This window comes from Pongo pygmaeus, chromosome 4, assembly GCF_028885625.2.
Source record: "Pongo pygmaeus isolate AG05252 chromosome 4, NHGRI_mPonPyg2-v2.0_pri, whole genome shotgun sequence".
In the NCBI taxonomy this organism is placed as follows: domain Eukaryota; kingdom Metazoa; phylum Chordata; class Mammalia; order Primates; family Hominidae; genus Pongo; species Pongo pygmaeus.
Window position 1 is genome coordinate 152,876,724 of NC_072377.2, and position 25,542 is coordinate 152,902,265.

General features: G+C 34.2%; 1 protein-coding gene across 3 annotated transcripts; it reads right to left on the minus strand.

The window, feature by feature from the left end:
• Positions 1–2,105: 2,105 nt before the first annotated feature.
• Positions 2,106–23,158, minus strand: LOC129037271 (ovomucoid-like). Of its 3 annotated transcripts, XM_054489211.1 has the most exons (7): positions 22,949–23,144; positions 22,086–22,123; positions 11,000–11,115; positions 8,511–8,574; positions 5,571–6,372; positions 2,607–2,721; positions 2,106–2,474 (listed from the first exon to the last, which is right to left on the minus strand). In XM_054489211.1, exons 1-5 carry the CDS (start codon positions 23,013–23,015, stop codon positions 6,307–6,309), a joined length of 351 nt encoding a protein of 116 aa, XP_054345186.1. In that variant the 5' UTR covers positions 23,016–23,144; the 3' UTR covers positions 2,106–2,474; positions 2,607–2,721; positions 5,571–6,306. The 3 variants fall into 3 exon arrangements, with proteins under 3 accessions (XP_054345186.1, XP_054345187.1, XP_054345188.1); XM_054489212.1 differs by lacking the exons at positions 2,106–2,474; positions 2,607–2,721; positions 5,571–6,372; positions 8,511–8,574 and adding an exon at positions 10,090–10,438 and having other exon boundaries at positions 22,949–23,158; XM_054489213.2 differs by lacking the exons at positions 2,106–2,474; positions 2,607–2,721; positions 5,571–6,372; positions 8,511–8,574 and adding an exon at positions 10,412–10,648 and having other exon boundaries at positions 22,949–23,146.
• Positions 23,159–25,542: the final 2,384 nt, after the last annotated feature.

Genomic DNA, 25,542 nt, shown 5'->3' on the forward strand with positions numbered 1-25,542 from the left:
GTGTTTACATGGTGGCTGCAAAGTTAGGATTCATTATGCAGGCACAGAGAGAAATCTAGGCTCCACAGCTTCAGACAGTACCAGCTCGAAACTGCAGTTGCTGCAGTGCTCCAGGCTTGGATATGTGCAATGTGGTCACATAGCTGGAGTCTGAAATATTGACAATTGTGAAGGAGCTGTAGAGCTGAGATCTGGAGAGCAGGCGTGGGTGAAAAGTCTGTGACTCTTGGGTTAGAAGCTTGCACAGGGTTGGGAGAGATAGAGTGTTACATCAGTGCCTGTTTTTTGGGTGTGAACTCAGATCTCCTGTTACCTTCATCGCAAGAGATTCCAGTGGCTTCTACAGACCAGGCTACTGAAGATTACATGACTGATACTGACAGTAATCATCCTTCTTCTCGGTACCTAGCCTTCTCTAGACTTCTAACCAATCTCTCCAAAGAGGCTTTCTGTGTGGTTACTCTCCGTTTTGTTTTGTTTTGTTTTGCTTCACTGTGTTACTATGGATTATTTTATTAAAATTTTACTTTTACGTTTAATTTTTGTGGGTACATAGTATATGTACCCATATACATATACATAGTAGGTGTATATATTTATGGGGTACACAGGATACTTTGATACAAGCATGCAATGCATAATAATCATACTACTGTACTTTTATTATTATTATTATTACTATACTTTAGGTTTTAGCAAAGACTTGGAACCAACCCAAATGTCCAACAATGACAGACTGGATTAAGAAAATGTGGCACATATACACCATGGAATACTATGCAGCCATAAAAAATGATGAGTTCATGTCCTTTGTAGGGACATGGATGAAATTGGAAATCATCATTCTCAGTAAACTATCACAAGAACAAAAAAACTATTGTACATTCTTAATTGGACCCTTGGCCCTCCCTTCAAAGGCTATTTTTGTTTGCGGATAACTGTCTTTGTGTTTGTATGCGTGTGTTTGTGTGTGGGAGGATGAAGGCTGGTATCTGCCACTCCACCTTATTGCTGATGATACTCCCTACTAGCTTTTATTGAGTAACTTTTTGAGAATGTGACAGTTCGGAGTTGTGTTTCTTCACAAATTAAAAGGCATTTCTTCTGTTTGAAGAAGAATTTAAAATGCCTTCTGTTTAAAGGCATTTCTGAATCTCCACATGAGAATTACATCTCAAAGATTTTGAAGTACAGGTTTTCCCTGACTTATGATGAGTTTACTTATGTTTCTTTGACTTTGCAATAGGTTTATTAAGATATAACCCCATTGTAAGTCTAGGAGTATCTGTATAATTTTTCAACTTTATGATGGGTTTATCAGGGTATTAAATACATTTTTGTCTTATGATATTTTCAACTTATAATGGGCTTATAGAAACATAACCCCATCATAAGTTGAGGAGAATCTGGGGTATGTTTGTGAGTAATTTTTTTGTCTTCTAGTAGTTAGCAATTCATTTTTGGTGGATTGGATCACTGTTGTGGAATCTAAATGGTTTATTAGACCAAATAACACAGTCACCTCTATTTAGATATTTGTATTTACTCTTGCTATTAACATTATTCCTCAAGGAATATAAGCATAGCTCTAGTATAAATTGTATCATAGTATGTGTGTGATTCTTTTATAGAATGGTGTTGCCTTTAAAAATGCAGGGCTTACAAGTGCAATGTTACAGTGTATGATCATTTATACATCATGATTTTAGATTATTATATTATAATTTATATATAATAATTTACACACTCATGATTTTAGATTATGTTTATACTGAACAAGTTGAGTTATAATACCCACTTAGATAAAATTGATTAGATTGTTTCATGAGGCAGTTTCTGAAGTCGAGTACATGGTCTTTCCATAGATGTTCTTAAAGTAGATGAAGGTAAAATGAAGTTTGATGGTGACCAAGAAAACTTTTCAGAAATCTCTTCTGGAGATTCTGAATATTTAGAACAGAGGAAATCTAAAGTATCTGTATGTTTTATAAACACCTAAGTAATGTGAAACTTGGTCTTTGGAAAGTATTTCTTTGTTTATACGTACATGTACATACGTCTTAACCTACTACCATAAACAAAAAGGCGTTTTAATAAATATAATAAAACATTTTAACATCTTTATTGAGCATATTTATATATTTACATTGTATTAGGCTTTATATTATCAAACAAAAAATTAAGATAGTTTTTTAAGCTGTCATTGAATAATTGAAGATAGAGAATAAAAAATCTTGCAATGTTAAGACCTAAGAGTTGGAAAGAGAAGAGCATTGAATATTTGGTATTTCATATTGTGTCCTATAAGAAAATTGACTTGGTCTTCTAGGAATCAAAGACCCTGATTGTGAGACTCTAATTGTTTGTAGAATCCATTGCAAAATGGTATCACAATAGAAGCCATAGGAATGTGCAGCTCCAGCAAATGTCAGCATATACCATAATGAACAAAATTAAGTTTGCCACCACTTTGTCTGTAGAGAGAGTCAGAGAGAGAAAAAAAAATGAATCATTAACAGAACACTCTGAACTCCCTGGTAGTACACAGCATGCTTCTAAACGAGGAGGATTTGAACTTGGAAAACAATGGAGAGGATATGCTTCACTTCTACCAGCAACTGGGCCCCACGGGCTCTTCAACCCCACATATGTCCTTTCCTCATTATGGGGATACTTCACCCTTCCTACTTGCTCAGTTATGACTCAATCTTCAGACAAGACCTACAAAAGAATGGCATTATATTATGTTATTCTAGGTCCTCCAAGAGGTAAACATAATTTTGGGATTAAATGGGCAAAGATTTTATAAAAGTTAACTCCCATACAAGAAATTTGGAAGTAAGGTATAAAAGGTTGGGATAGCTTTACACCACAAACTTTTCCAGAGTAAAGGAAAGAGGGAAGGTAGTCTGGGTAGAGGTGTCCTTGACTGCCCTGAACTCTAAGAAATGTTTGAAAAGCCATCATGGTTTCAGGAGGCAATGTTGAAAATCACATGATTTTCTTCCTAGTATTATTATGATGGATTTCAGAGTGCAGCACTCAGTCTGGTTCTTGCTCAGGTAGGATCCCTGTAGCTGGAGGTCTGCAAAGTTGATTTTCATGGCACCACAGAGACACACTGTTCAGCATCACAGTTTGGAATTACATCATAATGGCTTCTAGTTTGCCATTAGTAATTAATAATTAATTAAAATATTTAAAATTAATTTATGTATATGTATGAAGAACATCCAGCATGATTATATTGATAGTTCAAATACTACTTTCAGAAATAAAAATCATAAGGAAAAGTATGCATGTGTTCCCTTAGCTTTTGCAAAAATGTTACAGTTATTTTTAGCGTATGGTGTACCTAGGTTACCAGGAACATAAATTTCCCTCTTATTTTTGTGATGATTTCTTCACTACTTGGAAAAGCAAATATTAAATATTGTGTTTTTACTTCAGTGAAGTGCAAAAATAACATAGATAACAATAAGTGATGCCATTGGTTGCACACACTGGAAAATAATCCTTTGTGCAAATATTTATAAGAATAAAATATGGGCCGGGTGCGGCGGCTCACGCCTGTAATCCCAGCACTTTGGGAGGCCAAGATGGGTGGATCACGAGGTCAGGAGATCGAGACCATCCTGGCTAACACGGTGAAACCCCGTCTCTACTAAAAATACAAAAAAATTACCCAGCGTGGTGGTGGGTGCCTGTATTCCCAGCTACTCAGGAGGCTGAGGCAGGAGAATGGCATGAACCCGGGAGGCGGAGCTTGCAGTGAGCCAAGATCAAGCCACAGCACTCCAGCCTGGGCGACAGAGCGAGACTCCATCTCAAAAAAAAAAAAAAGAAAAAAGAAAAAGAATAAAATATGTACTGCAGTCTGGCTGTAAAACAGAGAGAAAACATAATTTATAATATGAAATGTCATACATCCAAACTGAGGAAAACATAATGTATATTTAGGTTGAAAGACAAACAGTTAAGTGCTCACATCCCAGTATATAATAAAACAATATCAATATTTGCATGAGTTTTCTGTTAAGAAAAATGCCATGCAACTGGCTGAATGAGTTTCTATAATGTAGCCACCCTTTACTACCACCCATGATCTTCTCTGCCATGTCACATCCCCCTTACTCTTGCCACACTCAAGGAAATCAGCAAACTAAGTGATTTATTTACCCATCCATGTATCTCTTCATAATTTCACTGCATGTCAATATATTCATTTCCTACATTTATGTATTTTCTGTAGTTTTGGATATCTTGGTAATTTACACAAAGCTAACAATACTATATGCATTCCTATATGACTTGCTTTGCACACATTCTTGTATATACTGACATCTAGAGCTGTATTTCACTTATTCTCACCTAAATATAATGTTCCACTATCTGAACAAAGAAAAGTCATCACAGTTTATTTTCCCACAAATTGATAGTTGGGGTGCTACTTTATTGCCTTTTGTTTTGTTAGGATGGACAATTCTACCTTTACACTTTTACAAATCTGTGTTGTATACAACAGCAAGTAACTGCCAATGGTTGAAAAATTGGATAAGATGAACACATTGTTACCTTGTGCAGATATTAAATTGGTTTTGTATTGCTTGCTAGCTTATGTTAATTGATCTTGGTGTAATGACAATACATATATATATTTACTTTTTGAATAATCTGTATTTTGTACTTTTGCTAGGTCAATGTTGTGATTGGAAAAATTAAAAAAGAGTTAAAACTTTCATTTTTCAAACTTCAGATTAACCAGTAGTAACTTACCCAATTCTCTTTATGTGGTTGTTTTAAAATGGTGGCTGCTGCAACCAAAGAAAGTTTTAAAAAGGTAAGAAGCCCACACATACATTGGTAGTAGAAATGTATGCAAGTGACCCTAACACCTTGCTTGCAGATACCAACTTTAAGAGCTTTATACAAGAAGTCCTTTGTTGTGATGAAAATAACCTATGTGAAGTTGCTTAGATATGAACAAATTCTGCTCAAATGTCAGAATATCTAACTGAATACCTAACAGCTACCTCATTCTGAAATTCATGAACTTCTTGATCTTTAAGAAAAATAACTTGTCATTTACATTATGAATAAGTTCTTTTCTTATACAATGTCTTAATTTTGGAGACTCAGAGTTGATAATTAAAAATAAATAAAACATAAAATTGCCAAGGAATTCCAGATCTAGAAGAGATTGTATTTAGCATCCATGGAATCTAATTTTCCAAAAATAACAACAACAACAGATTAGTCAAAATTCTTTAGTTTAGCAATAGACAAAGAACTAAATTCTATTGCCCATACTAAGCCTTCACTATGGCTCCAATTTCTAATGAGGGAAATTAGAAAACACAATGCACTGATGAAATATTTTAAAATAATTTATAATATGCTGTGTCATTTTACTAATTGACAACACAATAAAACAATAAATAAAATAAAGTAAAATAAGTAATAAAATAAACACAATAAAATAGCCACATTTTTACTAAGTTACACCAGCAAGTTTACTGCATTTCAAGGATATATAAAGTGTTCCACTATGGGATGAAAAATATACTCACCAGAATAAATAGCAAAGATCAAGATGATGAAAACAGTTTTGGTCCATAATGAGAATAAAGACATTTGATAAAGTCTGTGGAAAAAACTGCTCAGAATATTTATTAAAATGGCACAAGGACACATGACTTATTTCTAATGGATGATCAAATGGAATCCAGGGTTCAATTTTAGTAAGTTCTTTCTTGTAAATAAACTTCTCCAATTCACTAGATTCCTAGAGACTCTTTCCTCTCTTGTTTTTCCAACCCCATTTTTCAACAAGAGATAACATGTAAAGAAAAGGCTTCCCTAGAGATGTGAGAGAAAACCCAAGAAAAGTCCTCTGTAAAGACATGAGAATGAGCTCATACCTTTCTCAACACGTTGAGTGGCCCACAAGGAGCCTGGCTGCATTTAAAATAATCATTTGAAATTGTGTTTTATTCAGATAAAAATGGGAAAAGATATTTCTTGAGCAGTCCTCACAGCAATGGTATACACCAGGGCTATCTCCCTAGATTCCCCACGTGACCTACCTTACACAGAGAAATAATGTACTGTGGGAGCCACAGCTCAGGAGACTTTGATTACCTTGTGCACGTTTCCTCCCTAGCCACCTACCTCCCTCCAGCTAACTGTATTTTATTGATATGAGAGTGAGAAGCTTTATGAGGTAAGATGAATGGCTCTGGGCAAGTAAGATAAAAGTATTCTCTGGCCTCCCTGAAGTCTGTAAAGTAGATCATGAGAAGTGTCTCACAGATGCTCCTCAATAGATTTCCCCTCAGCAGGAGGCTTGGGGATAATTTGAACTGATGAACCCTGAAGTATGAGGAAAAGAAAAGGTAGTAAGTACGGTTATAGATCCTGAGATAGAGGAGATATGTGAATTATTTCTTCTAAGCAGGTGAATTGGAAAGGGATACAAAAATCAAGCAAGAAAAAGAAGAAAGACTGGAAATTTTATTTCTAAATTGTTAGAAGTTTTTCAAACTAAATGTATATTAGAATCACCTGGAGACAATTTTAAGCCTGTAAGATGCACCATGGTACCATCAGGATTGTGAACCAAGTGTTAATAAATGAGTCCTGGTCTTGGCATATGTTTTAGGGTCCTAGATGAAACTTAGGTGCAGTCAGGTGTAGGAAAGCCTGAAAAAGTGTACAGAATGTAAATTTCTTGGACAAGAAAATAAACAAGAATTTGGATCAAAGTTGACACCAGGTAGTCCATCACCCTAAATTATATGTTAAGTAATTTGATATTTACTTCAGAGGTAGGTGAGAGACATTGATGGGTTTTGAAGTAAAGGAGATAAATTATCATTTCCTTCTTCAGGATCCAGTTTTACAGCTGATTCAGTGGAAAGAGTTTTGGGAGTTCAGTTCAAATCTCATCCATCACTGAATAATCTAGACTCAAAGTCTATGTTTTCCAATAAATGATTACTCATTTTAAATATAAAAATAATAATTCTAATCTCATAGGTTTATCATAAATATTAGAAGTAAATTGCTAAAATGATTGACATTTGGTTATGTGAGGACTATATTTGACACTCTATACTTTGCCAGTGATTTTTAACACTAAAGAAATCCAAGATATAGAATGAAACATCAGAGAGTATGTATTCTAGGGTAAGAGATTTCACTAAATAATTCCAGGTATGCACTGAAGAAATAGACAGGTCAACAACCAAAAGCAATAGCATGAAACCCCAGGAATTTAGTGGTGGAGAGATTGGTATATAGGTTTTCTATTAAATGTAATTAAAATGCCCCATTTTTGACAAAAAATTGAGAATTACAAGTCATTGGAAAGTATGTTCCATATACAAGGGAAGGGTTGGGAAGCAAGGCAATCAGCATTGCCTTTGAGGGGGCTAAGATGTTGATTCTAACAGACAATAAAATAAAAGCAGCTTTTAGAAATATAGTTAAATGCCTAAAAAAAAAAGTTTAAATAAGTAAAGAATGGTATAATGACAGTTTCTCACCAAAAAGAGAATAACATTAAAGTTGAAAACTTACTTGTAAAAAATAAATAGATGAATAAATAAATGGGATTTCAGTAATAGAAAAATGCAATAGTAAAAACAAAAAGTATTAGAAGGGCTCAACAGTATTCTTGAGATGGCAGAAGAAAGAATCAGTGAATTTAGATCAACAGAGTAAGAAATTTGAAGAATGGAAAAAAATGATGTGATAAGTTGAACAGAACTTCTGTAAATGTAGGACACCATTACATGAACCAACATTTACATTATAGGAGTAGCAGAAAAATAGGAGAAAGAGAAAAAGGCAGAAAGATAATTATCAAATGAATAACACCTTGTTTTTTTCAATGATATATTTTATAAATAATTTCTAAGGGCAAATGATACTCTATCGTGTTCATTTCACAGTTTCCCTATTGTTGAACATTTATGTTGTGTTTTAAAAAGAAAAACTGCATATATTTCACATATACAATTTGATGTGTTTTGGCATATGCATACACCTGAGATATTATCACCACAATCAAGGTAAGGAACCCATACATGACTTCCAAAGTTTCCTTATCACCCCTTGGAATTTTTGTTAGTTAGTTTAGTTTATTTAGTTTTGTTTTGATTAGAAAGCCACTTAATGTGAGTTCTAACCTCCTAATAAATTTTTAAGTGCACAACACCAAATATTTACCCATAGATACTATGTTCTCCAGCAGATATCGAGAATTTATTCATCTCGTATAGCTTTACCTTTACACTCACTGAACACTAACTCCCCATTTTCCCCTCCTACAGTCCCCTACAAAAAAACCATTCTATTTTCTGCCCCTATAAATGTAACAATTTTAGTGTCCTTATGTAAATGGAATCATGTAGTATTTCTCTCTTCCAGGTTCATTCATGTTGTCATAAATGGTATGGTTTCTTTTTTAAATCCCACCTGAAGAGTATTACATTATATGTACGTACCACAGTTTTTATCCATTTGTCTCTTAATGAACATTTGATTTCTTTCCATAGACTGTAATAATAACTGAAATGTTATAAAATTTGATTTTAAAACCACTATTCTAAATATCCAGAAAGCTGAATTAACTTAAATTAAGGCAAATTAAACAACAACAGAAAAAGACACATCATAGTCAAAATATTAAAAGCTAAAGACAAGGATAGTATTTAAAGCAGCAAGATAATTTTTTGGCAAATATATTGAAATCAATTTTAGAAATCAAACAGAAATCTTAGACCTGAGAAATATATTTGCTGAACTAAAAAATTAATTACAGTTTCTCAACTGCAGAATGGATCAAGCAGAGAAAAGAATCAGTGGGTTCAAAGACAGGCTACTTGAAAATACACAGAAGGGAAAAGAGAAAAAAGAATGAAATGGTATAACAAATGCCTGCAAGATATAGAAAATTACCTCAAATGAGCAAATCTAAGATTTATTTGTGTTTAAGAGGGATCTGAGCAAAATCTGAGCAATGAAATAATGAAACAGCCTCCTTGTCTGGGATGATACCTGAGGTTCATTGTCTCACGGCAGAGGAAATCAAGAAAGTGGACATACAGAGTGAGGTTAAGAGCAGAAGTTTAATAGACAAAAGAAAAAGAAGAGCTCTCTGCTCCAGACTGGGGTCCTGGAAGAAGAAATGGGTTGCCTCATCTGCGGCGAAATGCAGGGGTTTTATAGATGAACTAGGGAGGAGGAGGTGTCTGATTTACATAGGGCGCAAAAGACTGGTCAGATCAGGTGTGCCATATTGAATAGGGTATGTAAAACTGGTAGCCCCCACCCTAATCTTTCATTATTCAGGTGGATTCTCTGCCTGGCTTGTGCCATGTTGCTTATTTCTTTTTCTTTCTTTTTCTTTTCTTTTTTTTTTTTTTGAGACGGAGTTTCCCTCTTGTTGACCAGGCTGGAGTGCAATGGCACGATCTTGGCTCCCTGCAACCTCTGCCTCTGCCTCCCAGGTTCAAGCGATTCTTCTGCCTCAGCCTCCCAAGTAGCTGGGATTACAGGCATGTGCCACCACGTCTGGCTAATTTTTGTGTTTTAGTGGAGACGGGGTTTCACCACTTTGGCCAAACTGGTCTCGAACTCCTGACCTCAAGTGATCCGCCCACCTTGGCCTCCCAAAGTGCTGGGATTACAGGCATGAGCCACCGCACCTCGTCATAATTTATATATATATTATATAACTAATATGGAGGCTTAGCCTGTACCTGAACAAATACAGTGAAATTTCTCTGAAATATGTATGGAAGCTGGATTGCTCTCAATGTTAAACTTTTTTTAAGACTAAAGGTTTCTGTCAATGTTTGCCTCACCTAGGGTGCTGGTTAAAATTTAGACACTAGACCTTTGTCCTGAAGATTTAGATTTATTATAATCTGGAGAGTCTTAGGTACCTATACTTTTTTTCGTACATTAAAAACAAATTTACAGAACATTGTTTTAAGTAGCATTAGCTATATTATACATTTGTGTGCAACCACAAAGGTAAAAATGATTTTAATAAAGTAAATACAGTGCAACAAGTTTATTGAGCAAAGTATTTATTGACTGAGAAATATCTATATTTCATCATTAAAATACACAATTATATTACTGTTTTTTTTCAGAGCTTCATCAAATATTTGAACGCTGACAGATAATTATAATTTTTAAATTGTAGTACTTTGGAATTACAAGAGTATTCCAATTTTCATAATCTATACTGCATCTAAAATAGGATTCATCTACTTCTGTAGGAATTTAAGGCACTACAAACTACATTCCGTAGAATCCAACAGTGGAGTAGGATTACAAGAAATATTGTAGGAATGTATAGCACCACATCAACAAAGGTCAACATGAGCCCCAGCGGTTAAAAGTAACGTGAGGTTTATTTTCTCTGGAAAGAGAGAGAGGAAAAAAAAACATGTGATACTCCATAATGTCTAAAGTGCTTCTCAGTGACTAAGCATTTAAGTAAAATATAAGTTGGAGAGCTTGGACTTTACTTCTTCAAACAGGTGTACTCTGCTATTTCCCAGCTCCTGCAAATGTATTCTGTTCTGTGTGGGGCTATTGTCTCAGTCCTGATTCAGTAAAGAGACCCACCCTGAGTCAAGGAAGGAGAGAATGAGAAAGACACAGTTTAACTCTTGAGTCTCACTTTACAACATATTAATCAAGTTCTAGTTATTTTTAAAGATTATATAATTTTTGGTATGGTTAACTAACTTGAGTATTTGAAAACAAGCCAGTACCATTATGTATGTAGTTCAAGTTAATCTACCTTTAGGGCTGGGGTTCCTGGTTAAAGTTTAAGAGTGTTTCAAGTTTTAGTAGAAAATACAAGCTATTTACTGTGTGTATGTTTGTAGATTAAGAGGAACTAAGTAGTCCCTAGCATACTGACACTGTTATTTTAATAAGCAAGAAGAAAAAATATTTACTATTGTGCCCTTACCTTACTTCCTGGCAAAATGTGCATTTGTTACTATAGGAGAGTCCATCAGATCCACAGACGGGATCGTATTCCCTGGTGCAAGCAAATGGTGGTTCTCCATATGCCTTACAGTTTGGCTGTAAAATGGAGAGAGAATATAAAATAATCAGAGAGTACGCACTTGAAAATAATATTTTGTTATGAAATGTCATACATAGAAAAGACAAAGAATCTACATATTTTTATTACAGGTGCATAAGAAACAAACATCCCTGTAAATGGAAACAAAATTTAAAAATAGGAGATTTTCGTAACCTTTGTAGACTACTCTTACAATTTCTCTCTTCAAATCTCATTCCATTCCCATCTCATAGGCAAACATTAAACTCAATTATTTATTTATCATTCAGTTGCTCTTTTCATAGATTCACTGCATATGCAGTAATTCAAAAAAATGGGTATTACTTAATTTTGGAAGTTTCTGAAATTTATATGCACAAACAATATAACCTATTTTGGTTTTCTAAAAGTATTCTAGCAAATATAGATTATTTTCCCTGAAAGCTTTAATAATTGCTTATTGGAATCACATATTTTCTAATGTTTAACACATTAATGTGGCATATCATTATATCCTTATTTGAGTCAATTATAGATTGCTAGTAAAAGAAACTGTCGTATTTTGTCAATATATTTATACATTGCTATATTTTTCATGCTAAGATTTTATTTAAGATTTTTGGATCTATTTTAAAGACTAACATTGTCTTCTATTAAAGCTGAGAAATCAGTTGCAATCTCTTTGTACATGATTGGTTTTGTTCTCTGGCACTCTTAAGATCACCTCTTTGAATTCATTGACTTATGGTTTTGTTACAATGGGTTTAGAGGTAAATTCTTAAATTTTTGTTGCTGTTGTTAGAACTCATTGAGACCTTTAAATCCATTCATGATAGACAAAACATGAAAAGAACCTAAATGTTCATCATCTCCTAAATAAATAAATACATAAATAAATAAAGTGATATATCTTCAATTAATGGGATATTATTCATGGATAAAAAAATTAAGTACTGATTCATGCTACAGTATGAATGATCCTTGAAATCATGATACCAAAGTAAAGAAGCCATTAACACTGCACATATATTATACAATTCCACTTGTATAAAATAACTTTAAAAAGTAAATCTATAGAGACAGAAATTACCTTAGTGGTTCCCTGGAATAGGAGGTACAAGGAATGGTGACTAACAGTAAAAGGGCATATATAACTTAATCATGGTGATAAAAAATGTTCTAAAACTGAATTACAGTAATTATTTTACCACTTGGTAAACTAATTTTTAAAAGATATTAAATTATTTATTTAATTGGGTAAATTATATGGTATGTAAGTATGCCTCACTAAATTTATTTAGCCAAAAAAAAAAAAAAACACTGAAGAGAGAGGTGGAGCCAGGTGGCCAAATAGAACCCTCCAACAATAGTACCCCACTGCAAAAACGTCAAATTGAACAATTATCGACACAAGGAAACACCTTCATAATAATCCAAAATTATGTGAGTATTCATAGTATCTGGTTTTAATATCACATCAAGGAAAGAGGCACTGAAAAACATGGGAGAGACTGTCTTGAATCATCAGCACCATGCTTCTCCAACACCCTGGCAGTGGCCATGTGGCATAGAGAGAAAATCTGTATGCTTGGTGAAGAGAAAGTACAGTGATAGAGTGACTTTGCATTGGAGTTCAGTGTTGCCCTGTCATAGCAAAAAGCAAACCAGTACAGAATTCAGCCAACACTCATCATGTCAGCATTTAGACCAGCCCTTACCAGAAAGAAATAATCGGTTCCAGCAGTCATAACTTTCTTTATGGTTAGCTCCACCACCATGGGCTAAGGTGCCCCAGTGTCCTAAAGAAATTTAAAAGGCTATATAAACCACAAGGACCGCAATTCATGGGCTAGTACTGGTGCAGTTCTGGGCTCAGAGACAGGGGACTTGGGGTGCATGTGATCTAGTGAGACACCAGCTGGGACAGCCAAGGGAATGCTTGTATCAGTCCCAGGCAGTGTAACTCACAGCTCCAGGAGAGACTCCTATTTTCTGCTGGAAGAGAGGAGAGGAAAGAGGAAAAAGGACTTTGTCTTGCAACATGGGTATCAGCTTAGGCACAGTAGAATAGAGCACCAGGCAGAGATCTTGGGCCTCCATTTAAGTCCTAGCTTTTGGATGACATTTCTAGACACACCTGAGCCAAGGAAACCTGCTGCCTTGAAAAGAAGGACCTAGTCCTGACAAGATTCATCACCCTCTGACTAAGAGCACCGGGCCCCAAAATAATCATCAATGGTAACCAGGAAGTACTTGCCATAGGCCTTTGGTGAGAACCAGGGCCATGCTGGCTGCAGATGTGACCCACCACATTCTCAGCTTGGTGGCCATGGTGAGAAACCCCTTCTGCTTTAGGAAAGAAGAGGGAAGAGTAAAGCGTACCAGCTTGGCCACAGTCGGGTAGAGCACCAAGAAGAACTTCGGAAACTGTATAAACACCTGGAAATGTTTGTATAATTTCTTCAGTGACCCACCTAATGGTAGTAGCTGTGTGGCACACAGAAGATATCTGAATGCTTTGTGACGAGAGAGCACAATGATAGTGGGACTTTGACCCGCCAAATGTGTCAATAAAGAAATTAAGAACAAAATTAAAAATTTCTGTGAAACAAATAAAAATGGAAACACAACATACTCAAATCTATGGGGATACAGCAAAAGAAGTAACAAAAGGAAAGTTTATAGCAATAAGTGCCCACATCAAAAAAATAGAAAAACTTCAAATAAACAACCTAAATATGCATCCTAAAGAACTACAAAAGCAAGAGCAAACCAAACTGTGAATTAATAGAAGAAAATAAATAATAAAGATTAGAGAAGAAATAAATGAAATTCAAACAAAAAAGTACAAAATATCAAAGAAATAAAAAGTTGGCTTTTTGAAAAGATAAACAAAATCAACAAACATTTAGCTAGACTAAGAAGAAAAGAAAGAATACCCAAATAAATAAAATCAGAGATGAAAAAAGACACATTACAACCGATGTCACAGACATTCAATGGATACTTAGAAACTACTTTGAGCAATAATCTACCAATAAATTGGAAAACCTAAAAGAAATAAATAAATTCCTAGAAACACACAATCTACCAAGATTGAACCATGAATAAATGGAAAACCTGAATAGCCAATAAGAAGTAAAGATATAGAAGCTGTAATAAAAAGTCTCTCAGCAAAGAAGAGCCACAGACTCATAGGCTTTAGTGCTAAATTTTACCAAACTTTTGAAGAACTGATACCAATTCTACTTAAAGTATTCCAAAAAAATAAACGAGAGAATACTTCCAAACTCATTCTATGAGCCCAATATTACCCTGATACCAAAATCAGACAAAGACACATTAAAAAAAAAAAAAAAAGAAAACCACAGGTCAATATCTCTGATGAGCATTGATGTATAAATCTTTAACAAATACTAGCAAACTGAATTCAACACCACATTAAAAAGATTTTTCATCATGACCAAGTAGGATTCATCTCAGGGATGCAAAGATGTTTCAGTATATGCAAATTAGGCAATGTGATACATCATATCAACAGAATTAAGAACAAAAAACATGATCATTTCTACTGATCCTGAAAAACCATTTGAAAAAATTCAACATCCCTTCATGACAGAAATTCTCAAACCCTCAAAAAACTTGGTAAGAAGGAACATATATCAACACAATAAAAGACATGTTCTACAGGCCCACAGCAGCTATCATACTGAATGGGAAAAACTGAAACCCTTTCCTCTTAAATATTGAATAAGACTAGGATGCCCACTTTTACCACTGTTATTCAACATAGTACAGGAAGTCCTACCTAGAGAAATCAGACAAAAGAGAAGAAATAAAAACATATCTAAATTGGAAAGAAAGAAGTTAAATTATCCTTGTTTGCAGATTATGTAATCTTATATTTGAAAAATCCTAAAGATGCAACTGAAAACCATTAGAACCGATAAATTCAGTAATATTGCAGGATACAAAATCAATGTCCAAAAATCAGTAGCATTTCTATATGCCATCAGTGAACAATCTGAAAAAGAAATCAAGAAGGTAATCTTATTTAAAATAGCTACAAATAATATAAAATAACTAGGAATAAACTTAACCAAAGAAATGAAATATTTCCACAGTGAAAATTTATAAAACAGTGATGCAGGAGATTGAAAGGAATACACAAAAAAATGAAGAGGTATTCTACGTTCATGAATGGGAAGAATCAATATTGTCAAAGTGTCCATACTACTGAAAGCAATTTACAAATTCAATGCAATCCCTATCAAAAATCCAATGACATTCTTCACAAAAATAGAAAAAAAAATCTAAAATTTACAAGGAATCACAAAGACCTGGAACAGCCAAACCTATCCTGAACAAAAAGAACAAAACCAGAGAAACCACATTACCAGATTTCAAATTATACTACAGAAGAACTATAGCAACCAAAACAGCATGGTACTGATATAAAAACAGATACATACACCAATGGAACAGGATAGAGAACCCAGAAATACATACATACTTCTAAAGTGAACTCATTTTTGACAAAGGTATCAAAAAGATGCATTGGGGAGGCCGGGCGTGGTGGCTCACACCTGTAATCCCAGCATTCTGGAAGACCAAGGCAGGCGGATCACCTGAGGTCAGAAGTTCAAGACCAGCCTGGCCATGGTGAAACCCTGTCTCTACTAAAAATACAAAAAATTAGCTGGGCATGGTGGTGTGCACCTGTAATCCCAGCTACTTGGGAGGCTGAGGCAGGAGAATCGCTTGAACCCCGGAGGCAGAGGTTGCAGTGAGCCAAGATTGCGCCATTGCACTCCAGCCTGGGCAACAATGGCGAATCTCCGTCTTGAAAAAAAAAAAAAAAGATGCATTGGGGAAAGGACACTCTCTTCAATAAATGGTGCAGGAAAAACTGGATATCCATATTGCAGAAGAATGAAACTTTACTCCTATCTCCCACCATCACAAAAATGAAATCAAAGTGGATTACAGACTTAAATCTAAGACTTCAACCTAGGAAAATACTAAAAGGAAACATGGGGAGAAATTCTCCAGTACATTGGTCCGGGCAAATATTTCTTGAATAATATCCCACAAGCACAGGCAACCAAAGCAAAAACAAGATCACATCAAGTTAAAAAGTTTCTGCACAGCAAAGGAAACAATCAACAAAATGAAGAAACAACCCACTGAATGGGAGAAAACATTCTCAGAATAGCCAAAATATAAGGAGCTTAAAACACTCAACAGTAAAAAATCACATAATCTGAGTAAAAAGTGGGTAAAACATCTGAATAGACATTTCTTAAAAGGAGACGTATAAATGGCAAACAGGTATATGAAAAGGTTCTCAACATCATTCATCATCAGAGAAATCAAAACTACAATAAGATAACACCTCACTCCAGTTTAAATGGCTTGTATCTAAAAGACAGGCAGTAACAAATGCTGTTGAGAATATGGAGAAAAGGGAACCCTCATACACTGTTGGTGGAAATGTAAATTAGTACAGACACTATGGAGAATATTATGGATGTTTCTCAGAAAACTAAAAGTAGAACTGCCTTATGATTCAGCAACAACACTGTTAGGTATATACTCAAAAGAAAGGAAATAAGTATATTGAAAAGATATCTGCATTCTCATATTTATTGAAGCACTATTTACAATAACCAAGATTTTAAAGCAGCCTAAGTGTTCATCAATAGACGAATGAAGAAAGAAAATGTGGCACCTGTGCACAGTGGAGTACTATTCAGCCATAAAAAATAATGAGATCCTATCATTTGCAACAACATAGATGAAACTGTAGGTCATTCTGCTAATTTAAAGAAGCCAGGCACATAAGGATGAATTCACATGTTCTCATTTATTCGTGGGAGCTAAAAATTAAAACAATTGAACTTATGAAGATAGAAAGTAGAATGATGGTTACCTGAGTCTTGGAAGGGTAATGAGAGTGAGATCGGAGAGTGGGGGTGGTTAATGGGTATAAAAAATAGAGTCAGATAGGATGAATAAGATCTAGTATTTAATAGCACAACAAGGGGACTACAGTCAACAATATTGTATTATACATTTTAAATAACTGAAAGAGTATAATTTGATTTTTTTGTAACACAAAGGATAAATGATTGAGATGGATATCCCAATTATTCTGACGTGAAAATTACACTATTGCATGCCACATCAAAATATCTCATGTACCTCATATATATATACACTTACTATGTACCCACAAAAATTTTTAAAAATGAAAAAAAAAACTGACTGCAGAAATTTAAATGATATGTTTTAAAATGTATTGAACTTTCAAGTAGCCCAAAGGTAATGGGGACCACCTAAATCTCTCTAGTGGAATTATCCAAAAACTATACTAGCTAATAAGAGGAACTAACAAAATCACATAAATTACTTGTACTCAGCATATTAGAAGACAGAATAAAACTGTCTATTTACTACTTATGTGTATAAAACAATCACCGAATTTTGAAATAATTATTACTTGAACTCCCAGTGCAAGCAAGCTTCCTGCAAAGTACAGTGGATGGTGAAACAGGGCTGAAGGGAGGCGACAGAGGAAAAATTTATATCCTATAATAAACTACAAAGAGAAGAGGGGCGCTGAAGATCTAAGATGAGGTGAAAATCGACTAAAGTCCATCATTCACTAAAATCTGTAATACAGACCTGGTAGTCAAGGACATGTTTAGAGGGAAGGATATAAAAAGTAAGTGAAATTAAGGTAGAAGTTTCAGAAAGTCATTCTCCACAAGAAGAAAGGAAAAAAATTGGGAAGTGGTGGTGAGTGGAGAAAGATACCCTTAAGAGACAGTGTGGTAAAAGTAAAAGGAAGCATGTGGAGGGCTTTTAGAATAATGCAATACAAAAGAGGAGTAAAGAGTGCAAAAGGATATCTACGTATCTATGCATAATTAGACATGAAAAGAAATAAAATTTTTAAAAAAGGGTGCAAAAGGATAACAACACACACCCTCACTCACTCACTTACCTGTCATCACCTTACTGAAGTAACTACATTTTGCTGTACTGACTGAAAAGGACTCTTTTTCACTGGGAACTATGTAAACCAACCCACACTGACAACCACTGTGTCCACAATATAGGAAGCAAATGTGGTCTTAATCTAAATAAAACATTTTTAAGAAAATAAACAAGGAAGAAAATTGAGAGTCACATAGCTGCAGCCGAAACTCCTAGCCTCAAAAATAGAAATCCATGAAGTAGAAGAAAACTTTATTGAAACAATCAAAAATGAATTAAATAATCTCCAGCAAATACTTGAGTATGTTAAAACAAGCTCCTTGAATTTAAAGTTGAGGTTCAGAATAGAAATTGATTTGTTGAAAAATATGTGAAATAATACTTGATTAAAATCAAGAAAGAAATACAAGTTAGAGTGAACATATGTCAGAAATAAATATCGTGAATAGTACTGCAATGAACATACGTGTGCATATATCTTTATAACACCCGCACTTGTATCCCTGAACTTAAAATAAAAGTTGAAAAAAAGAAATAAATAAAATGTGCCCAATAAAGAATAGACCTCAATGAATATTGACGCAAAAGGAAAACTACACTTACTTAGGCAACATTGAGCCTTACTTAGCATCTTTTAATGGGCAAGCTTTATCTAACAAGAGACTATTGGGCAATATTTTTCAAATGAATGATCATGGGAATTTAATATATTTAATTTTTATTTAATACTAAAACACAAGTGGATAAAATGTGAAATAATATATAAAGTTTATGCATTCTGAAAAAGTTATATCTTACAATTTTTAGGAAAAAAAGGAAGAGCAGGATAAAGAGAGTCTAATGAAATCATTGCTTGTGTATAGGAAATAGGCAAGAGGGAAGAAATACCATGAAACCTAGGCAAATAAGACACACTCAATAAACAAATATTTCTAAAAAACAGAGAACTACACACATTTAAAAGGTGTAAGTACAAGACTAATCACTAGAACAAATATGAAAGCTTTCTTAATGTAAAATGCATTATTGAACACAAAAACAAAGAATCACACAGGAGATAAGTAACAATAATATAGCATAAAAACATAGTAATTTTAACAAAACGTTATATGTAATTATTGAAGCCAAATTTGTGTCATATCAATAAGCAAGAAAGAGCAATATTTACTAATTAAAATAAAAACATTTTCAATTTGGCACACATACAAATACCCAATGTATGGAATATATATAATATACACCCAAGACTAAGTGAACTTAAACATTAAAAATAAAAAGTTTGCAAATATGTGCCAAGTATAAGGATAGGATCTGAAAGCATGTATTGGACTTCCACTATAAAACAAAGTAGAGTTCAAGTTAAAAGTCATTAAATATTACAAGGTATGATACTTTATAATGCTAGAAGCTACAATTCATAAGAAAGATATGACAGTTAAGAATATCTATATATTATATAACTGAGAAGGCACAGATATAAAACAAAAGCTCATAGAGGTAACAGAAATAGACATACACACAATAATAATAGGAGATTGCAACACACCACCTACAGTATAAGACAGATCAGTGCATAAACAGATTAGAATACAAAGACTAAACAATATAAACACAACAAATATTTATGGATACATATCAAATGATATACTCTGATAATAACCATACACCTTCTCCTCAAGTACATAACTGACATTAGTAAAAATTATTCTAAATGAGATAATAAAGAATCATCAGTAAGCCCCATTCATTGAAAGTAATATAAATAGCACTCTAATCACAATTGAATACAATAAAAAAAAAGATAACAAAATCAGAAAAAAAAAATCCCATCACACTGGGAAAAAATAAGAATATTTTCAACAACATTTGAGAGGAAAGGGAAAATATATAATGAAATTAGAGTAATCCCAAAATAAAATTAAAATGATAAAAATCTGTATTAGATTGAATTTGATGCATTTGAAAGCAGTGCTCAAAGGAAAACTCATAGCCTTAAATATGTTTATCAACAAAAATGAAACAAGATAAATAAATGAATTTCCAGGGACGGGCGTGGTGGCTCACGCCTGTAATCCCAGCACTTTGGGAGGCCGAGGAGGGCGGATTCCGAGGTCAGGAGATTGAGACCATCCTGGCTAACACAGTGAAACCCCATCTCTACTAAAAATACAAAAAATTAGCCGGGTGTGGTGGTGGGTAGTCCTAGCTACTCGGGAGGCTGAGGCAGGAGAATGGCGTGAACCCAGGAGGCGGAGCTTGCAGTGAGCCGAGATCACGCCCCTGCGCTCCAGCCTGGGCAACAGAGCTAGACTCTGTCTCAAAAAAAAACAAAACGGAATTTCCAATTAAAAAGTCCTAAATAACCAAATTAAACAGTTTAAAAAAATGTTTAATTTTTGCTATTAAGCAAAAAGCACAAAGAAGATACTTACAAACATAAAGCCACATATGAATACAATAAATTTAATAAATAGTATATCAAAATTTAGGTTTCTTGAAAAAAATAACAAACAGGAAGCTAAAATAGTAAGAAAAATGTGAGAGGCACAATGATGCAATGTAAAATAGAAACAGTTACAGGAGACTAATATCTGGAATTTACAAAGAACTCAAAAAACTGAACAACCAAAAGACTGTTGATCTTACTAAAAATCGGGTAAAGGTCAAAAACAGACATTTTTCAAAGGAAGGCATATAAATGCTCCAGCACACTTATGAAAAAATGTTCAACACCACTAATTACCAGAGAACTGCAAATTAAAACCACAAAGATATATCATCTTATACCAGTCAGCATGGCTATTATTAAAAAGACCAAAATAACAGATGTTGGTGAAGATGTGGCAAAAGGGGAACTCTTAAACACTGTTGATCGTAATGTAAATGAATAAAATCTGTATGAAAAACAGAATGGAGATTTCTCAAAAAACTGAAAATAAAACTATCATTCACTACAGCTGTTACCACTGAGTATCTATGCAATGAAATGAAATCATTATATCAAAAACATACCTGTATTCACATGTTTATTACAGCACTATTTAAAATAACAAAGGTATTAAATCAACCTAAGTGTTCGTCAGCATGCTTGGTCAATGAGAATGTTGTATATATACCCAACAGGATACTAATTGTCAAAAAATAAGAATGAAATCAGGTATTTTGCAGCAACATAGATGAAACTGGGAACTCTTATCAAGTGAAACAAATCAGACAAAAAACAAGACAAATTCTACATGTTCTCACCTGTAAGTGGGAGGAAAATAGGGTGTGCACATGGACATAGAATGTGGAGTGATAGACAATGGAGACTCAGCAGAGTGAAGGAGTGGAAAGGATGATGGGAAATCACTTAATGGATCTAATGTACTTTATTTGAGTGATGGATACCCTAAAAGCCTTGACTTCACCACTACACAATCTATGAATGTAACAAAATTATACATATAACCCATAAATTTATGCAAATAAAAAATCCTTGACAGATCACTCTGGTGACAAGGCTGTGAAGACCAAGGCACTCTCATTTTTAAGGATAATGAAAACTAGAGAATAATTTTTTCCAATATAGTTAAATTTATGGCAATATCTAGCAAAATTACCTATCTTTTACCTTTTATCCTAGGATTCCCACGTCTAGAAATTTGCTTTGGAAATAGATATGCACAAGGTTATTTACTAAAGCATTATCTGTAATTGCAAAATCTTGGGAACAATTTAATGCTAAAATATAAACAATTAGATTATCTCTTGCACTTCCATGACATATAGTACCATAAAGCTAAAGAAGAGGAATGTCTGCATGAATAAGAGTACTTTTGGAGTGCTGGAACTTGTATAGCACCTCCAAAAGAGGGTCAATAACTGACACTTTCACTGTTTAATACATAGTAAACATTTTTCCATATAATGTTTAATTATACAATAACAATATTTTATAAATATTAAATGTTTTTGACTTTCTAAGAAATTCGAGGTAACTTACTGGTGTCCTGTTGTCAAGCAACTGAGACATTACAGTATCTGCACCAATAAAAAAGATTAAAAACTTAGTATCTCCTATGATATATCTACATCTCTTAAAAGACAATACAGATGCAGGTCTTTCAATGAGGAAACTACAAGCCATCAAGTGAGCCTCCTCTGGCACTGACTGTCTTTGGGAAAGTCAGATTGAAACACTAGAGCAACCCTGATTCCTATAGTTGATCTCGCTCAGTCTCAAATGCATTACATCTTTTAACCCCACAGAACCATCCCTTGAAGATATCATTTTCCTTGTTATCTACATGTTATAGATGAGGAAACTGATGACAAAGGAAGACAATGACTTGTGAATATAGAGCGAAGTCAATCAGAATTGAGCGTCAAGCTTTCTGCTCTATTTTCAAAGCTTTTTCTAGTTCCCACATACTTCATTCATAATAACAGTAATAGATAATTTTTGGATTTAAGGCAGACTGACTATCCCAAAATTATCAATGAGACTTACTTGGTACCGTATTTTGATATTAGAATTGATAACTAAAAGTATCAAACCTGAAACTTTATTCTAACAAATTCCGCTGGAGAATATGACCTGCACAGCAGAGAAAGAATTCCAGTTGAGTCACTTAAACCCAATTCGGTGGCCATTCATATTAACTATAGTTTTTCTCCTTTTGTAATATGAGGAGGGAGATTCACCAATGTTACTTTAAAAGGGCATTTGTCCTGTGTTTATTTGATTTACCAATTCAAGTATGCTAAAACAAATGCAACAACCAATTATATTCCTAGGTGACATCAAATCTTGCCTGCATTTCCTAGGATGTGAGAAATGAACCCAGAATTACAAAATGTACTCACCAGAGGAAAAATAAAATGCCAACATGATGATAAAACTGGCTTTGATCCACAATGAGAAGTGAGCCATTTTGCCTCCTCAGTCACTCTTAAAGAAATCTGTGGAGAAACATTCAGAATATTTATGACACAGGCCTATAAAGCTTCAATGAACACAATAAGATAAAGGGACCACTTCCTGTACTGTCCCACTTGGGAGAACAGTCACAGCTCCTGAGATTCTATATTCCTTTACTCTTTATTAGATGGGAGAACAGTCACAGCTTCTGAGATTCTATATTTCTTTTCTCTTCATAAGAGAAGACTATTCCCTTTGCTCCTCTACCCATAAAATCAACAACAACAAAAAAATATACATTCACAAATACATGTGGAGAAATGCTTAGGATAACTTCTGTGTGGCATTTAGTACCCATACGCAATTTTGAGAGTTCAGTTTATCTTTTATAGAAGTTGGAACAGTTATTACTAGAAAGACAAGGTCTGGAAAAATCCTGACACCAGTTCTACACATAAAAAGCCACCATATCATATGCCCCAATTACTCACCTCAAGAAGGAATGGTGCAAAAGAAAACTGTGACTGTCTTGTTCACTCTTACCTTCTCATCTACCTCACTATATTGAGGAGTCTCTTTTATATATCTCTGAATAAAAAAGACAAATGAGCCAGGAGAGATACGGCACAGAGAAATTATGTGTCCTGGCAGGTTCTGGGAACTTACTTCATATAGATATTATCAAAGCAATACCTAAAGCAGAAAGTCATGGCATGGACAGTTTCATCTGATGGACACAAACAAATGAGAAGGAAAGAAAATGATAAGCCTATTTATTGATCCCAAAACAGATAAAACCTGCAAAATCTGTCCAAGCACGGGAGCTATGTAGTCAAGAAAACTAAGGTAAAAAGAGTAGAATTTCAAGAATTACAATTTACAAATATGACTAGAACCTCAAGTTTTAAAATCTACATAGATTTATTAAAAGCATCTGGAGACTGTTTTGAAAATATCAGTGCCTAATTTCATTTCCCAAGACTGTAACTCAATTTTCTACATTAGATTCCAGTCGTTGATACTTTTTATACGTTTCCAACATGATAGCAACATGCAGATTCAGTTTGAGGTTACTGAGCTAAGGCTATAGAATAATCACTGGAGCTCAATTACATCAGTCTTTATATTTCTCCATACTAGAGTTTTTGAATTGAATGGAAATGTATAATTCAACCTTATCTGTGGCTAGTTTATTCACATAGTATTTATTTATTTTGTAATTTTAAAAATAATTTCAACTTATATTTTAGAGTCATGGAGTACTTGTTTGTTCCATGGGTGTATTGCATGATACTGATTTTTGAGGTACTGATGATCCTGTCACACACTTAGTGAACACAGTATACAATAGGTAGGTTTTCAGCCCACATCCCCCTTCCCCGCTCTCTCTGTAGTAGCCACAATGTCTATTTTTCCCATTTTTATGTCCACGTGTACTCAATGTTTATCTCCCACTTATAATTGATGTCATGTGGTATTTTGTTTTCTATTCCTGTGTTAATCCACTTAGAATAATGGCCTACAGCTGCATCCATGTTGCTGCAAAAAACAAACAAAAAAACATGATTTTGCTCTTTTTATGGCTTCACAGTATTTCATGATGTATATCTACCATAGTTTCTTTATACAATCCACTATGGATGACACCTAGGTTAATTCCATATCTTTGCTATTGTGAATAGTGCTACAATGAGCATACAAGTGCATGTTGGTGAAAAGAACATGATTTCATTCATTTGTATAGGTCTGTAGTATTCCATGCTGTATATCTACCACATTTCCTTTATCCACTCCACTGCTGATAGACATCTAAGTTGATTCCATGCCTTTGCTACTGTGAATAGTGCTGCAATAAATGCACGAGTGCATATGTCTCTTTGGTAGAACAATTTATTTTCCTTTGGGTATATACTCAGTAATGGGATTGCTGGATCAAATGGTACCCTGTTTTAGATTATTTAGAAATTTCCAAACTGCTTTCCATAGTGGTTGAATTAATTTACATTCCCACCAAAAGTGTGTACGTATACCCTTTTCTTGATAGTCTCACCAGAATGTATTTTTTTATTTTGTAATAGTAGACATTCTAACTGGTGTGAGATAGTATCTTATTGTCTTCTAGATTTACATTTCTATAATGATTAATCCAGCCCTAGAAACTCTGCTCTGTAACTCAGCCAAAGGAGTTTCCAAATCAGATTTACTGTTCATCAGCACCATGCTATAGGAAATATGCTCCATGGTTCTCCAAGGCATAGACCTCTAGCAAGTCTTCCCACACTGCTGGGGTATCCTCTTTGGGCCCTCCTCCATATAGACGTACTGTGTTCTGAACATTTGCTAGTGTTGAGGGAACTCTGGGTTTAAGGCACTAACATGTGCTGAAAACGAGGCAGTGACATAGAAAAAAAATTAATAGATATACTGCAAAACTATCTTGAAGCAAACATATCCAACAAGAGACTAAAGAAGCCAGACAGAGAAGACTGGAATAAATAGCTACTACTTCAAGACGAAAACATGGGTGTACATCCACAAG

Bases quoted from the DNA above. Each gene is read 5' to 3' on its own strand.
- LOC129037271 (XM_054489211.1), bottom strand. From the start codon at position 23,015: ATGGCTCACTTCTCATTGTGGATCAAAGCCAGTTTTATCATCATGTTG. The intron at 11,116-22,085 runs GTAAGTTACCTC...TCCATTTTACAG, and splicing joins TGCTTGACAACAGGACACCA to CCAAACTGTAAGGCATATGG. The intron at 6,373-8,510 runs GTACGTACATAT...CTCATACTTCAG, and splicing joins ACAAATGGATAAAAACTGTG to GGTTCATCAGTTCAAATTAT.